Source organism: Asparagus officinalis, chromosome 5 (assembly GCF_001876935.1).
Source record: "Asparagus officinalis chromosome 5, Aspof.V1, whole genome shotgun sequence".
NCBI lineage: Eukaryota > Viridiplantae > Streptophyta > Magnoliopsida > Asparagales > Asparagaceae > Asparagus > Asparagus officinalis.
In genome coordinates this window covers 112,612,613-112,616,021 of record NC_033798.1, presented here as the reverse complement: position 1 = coordinate 112,616,021, position 3,409 = coordinate 112,612,613, and the positions used below count along the sequence as shown (strand labels likewise).

Sequence of the window (3,409 nt, the reverse complement as noted above, 5' to 3'; positions counted from 1 at the left end):
AATATTCCGATAATAGGCGAAAATATCGCAAAATCACCCAAAATATAAAATTGGGTCCCGAATATTCCGAAAATAGGCGAAAAATCACGAAATCACCCAAAATATAAAATTGGGTCTCGAGTATTCTGAAAATAGACGAAAATATCTTGAAATTATTTGGGAGACGGAATTGAACTCCGAAAATTCCAAATCTGAGTGAAAATGCCGCCAAATTATCCGGGAGATGAAATTGAACTCTGAACGTTCCAAATATGAGCGAAAATGCCGCCAAATTATCCGAGAGATGAAATTAAACTTCGAAAATTCCGAATCTGAGTGAAAATACCGCCAAATTATCCGGGAGATGAAATTGAACTCTGAACATTCCAAATATGAGCGAAAATGCCGTGAAATTATCCGGGAGATGAGGTTGGACTCCGAACATTCGAAAAACGGGCGAAAACAGGTGAAAATACAGCAAAATGAGCGCTAAAATGGGTCTGACCTGCGTTCACGCGGGTCAGATGGATCCGACCCGCGTGATCGCGGGTCGGATTAATCCGACCCGCGAGCACGAGGGTCGGACACAAATCCGACCCGCGGAACGCGGGTCGGAGAGGGGTCAAAAGGATAAAAAAAATCCCGATCTTTTTTTCTGTTCTTCTTCCTTCTTCAAGTTAGGTCCCAGCTCTTCTTCCCCCTCTTCAAATTTTCCGTTTCTTTTCTCCTCCCCCAAGCTTCATCTCTTCAAGAACTCCTTTACTACAGAAATCCCTCTCCTTTAAGAACTTCTCAAACTCTTCAACTTTTCTAAGATCAAAAGGCTTTGGAGAAGTTCCTGAGCTTAATTTGGCCGAATTTTTGCCTCTTCACAAGCTAGGGCTTCGCAATTTGGGATTTTCCTCTTCTTCAAGCTATAATCTTCTTGAAACTTGGGTAAGTCTCTCCTCATGGCTTTGATTTCCTCACTTCAATTTTAGCTAATTCTCTAAGCTTTGATTCAATGAATAAAACCCTAGTTTTTGAATTTGGGCAACAAACCGAAATTTGGTTGAACTTTGTGCAATGGCTGAATTTTTGGCTTCTGTTGTGTTCATGACTTGATAACTGCAGTCCTCAACTATTTATTCTTGGGAAAGAACCGAATTTTGGATGAACTCACCCATGGCCGAAATTTTGTTGAGTTTGGTGAGCATGGCTTGTGTTGGCCGAAATTTGGGGTTGTTCATGTGAGCATGGCTTGATCGCTGCTGTCTTGAATTCATGATTTGGAACTCATGGTTTGATGGTTGATGACTGAATGTGTGGTCGAACAGCTCTTCGAACCTGTATATGGCTGAAAATTCTTGTTGAGGTCTTTGAGCTATTCATGACTGAATTCTTTTATGTGCTTGAATTTTGTATATAATTCGAACTCGTATATAATTGAACTCATGTATATGATTGAACTCAAACTTTGTATATAGCCAAGCTCTTGTATATAATTGAATTTGTGCATGACTTGAATCCGAACTCGTATGTGGTCGAATGACTCGAATTCGTACTTTGTCTGTGGCCAAGAATTGACTTTGCATATAATCGAATTCCTTCGCTTGAACTGACTGCTCATAAAGCTTGAGTTATGTGGGAATTCACTAAACATGGTTGTGAATAAGAACCAAACCACATTCTCGATTTAGGGAACATATCGAGGCCTTGATTCTTGATTTTGATTTTGTGTATGCCTCGAATCCAAACTTGTATGTGGTTGAGAACCTTATACGCCTTGAATTTGTACATGTGTGAGGCCAGGACTTGACTTGAACTCAAACTTGTACATGACCAAACTTCGTACATATGATTGAATTCGTGCATAACTGAATTCTTGTATATGATTGCATTCTTGTATGGTTCGAACTTGTACATGATTGAACTCGTATGTGACTGAATCCAAACTTGTATGTGGTCGAAATAACTTGAATCCCAACTTGTGTATGGCTCGAGAACCTTATATGCCTTGAATTTGTACATGTGATTGAACTCTTGCATATGATTGAACTCTTGTATATAATTCAAATTCGAATTTGTATATAACTGAGCTCTTGTATTATTGAATTCATATGTAACTGAACTCGTGCATGCCTTGAATTCGAGCTATTCTTGTATATGACTGAGCTTGTGAATCCACATGTTGACATGATCGAGGCCTTATATTTGACTCTGTGACACTTAACTTGAACCAAGAATGTCGTATAGGTTTAATTGGACCCTTAATTAGAAAATTCCATTTTGTAGAATTTCAATTAAAGATTCGCAATTTCCCTTTTAAGCTCTGATTCATATATCTTGATTCTTGATCTAACTGAGCTGTTGATCTTTGTTACAGATTAGCCATGTCGACGATTTGGACCGGCTGGAGCGCGAATTCCGACGGTTACAAGAGTTGAAGACTGCCGGTACTTCAACGTACATAGCCATCCGGATGGAATTTCGTCTACAAGCATGGCACGACACTCGGGCTTCTGCTGGACTTGAGATTCAAACGCAACAAAGTCAGGTGGATCAAATGGAGGCCGTCCTCGCTGAGAAACAAACATCTACGCGTCAACTCAAATCCTCTATTACGTCGGGTAAGGCTAAGATAGAGCGACCCGAAGAGGAGCTCAAAGCAGAGGTGGAGGCCTTGGCTATCTTAGGGATGACGAAGGATGACTTGGAGCGTTCAAAAGTTGTGATATCCGAAAAATTGGAGCTCTCGAAACAGAAGTTAGCCAAGATCAAACAAGAGGCTGCGAAAACATTATCCCTCACCGAGGAATCCTTCAAGGTTGCATTGCAGTGTGAGCTTGAGCGAACTTATACAGAGGAATTGACTAAACTTGAACAGCAAGTCCGTAGTCACAAACTTCATGTAGATTGATTGTAACTCTTGTACCTGCAAACTCAATTTTATTAATAGAAAATATGTCTTTTTTTCATTCATTATGTCTCATTTATTATGATGTCTTACTCCGTATGGAATAATCAAACATAATACTTGTGAGATTTTTGGCAAACCCCCAGCCTTCAACGGGTTTGATGAGCCTTTACCGACTACCGTCTGAGTCGGGCTAGCATGCAGATTATTCTATATCCGTTCCGCATGTAACGTTGTGCTAAGAGAATTAATTCTCTTAGACTTAGTGCTATGATTTTGAATACATAGACTTCACCATTTCTTACGGGAATATGGCACCCGGCAACGCGTGCTAGGCGTTGACTTACCCCTTCTTAGGCTTCGGGATAAAATTCCCCAGACTTAGACTCTAGTGTCTTTTTCAATCGGTAAAAGACTAAACCGGCAATGCGTGTTAGGCGTTGACTTATCCCTGCTTAGGCTTCGGGATAAAATTTTCCATGCGTGTGAGGCACGGATTATGGTGTTATTAATAACAACCTGTCACAATGTTGA

At 40.3% G+C, this 3,409-nt stretch overlaps 1 protein-coding gene across 1 annotated transcript; it reads left to right on the top strand.

The window, feature by feature from the left end:
- Positions 667-2,940, top strand: LOC109840730 (myosin-6-like). Its single transcript, XM_020409474.1, has 2 exons — positions 667-915; positions 2,345-2,940. The coding sequence occupies exon 2, from the start codon at positions 2,441-2,443 to the stop codon at positions 2,876-2,878; it is 438 nt and encodes a 145-aa protein (XP_020265063.1). The 5' UTR covers positions 667-915; positions 2,345-2,440; the 3' UTR covers positions 2,879-2,940.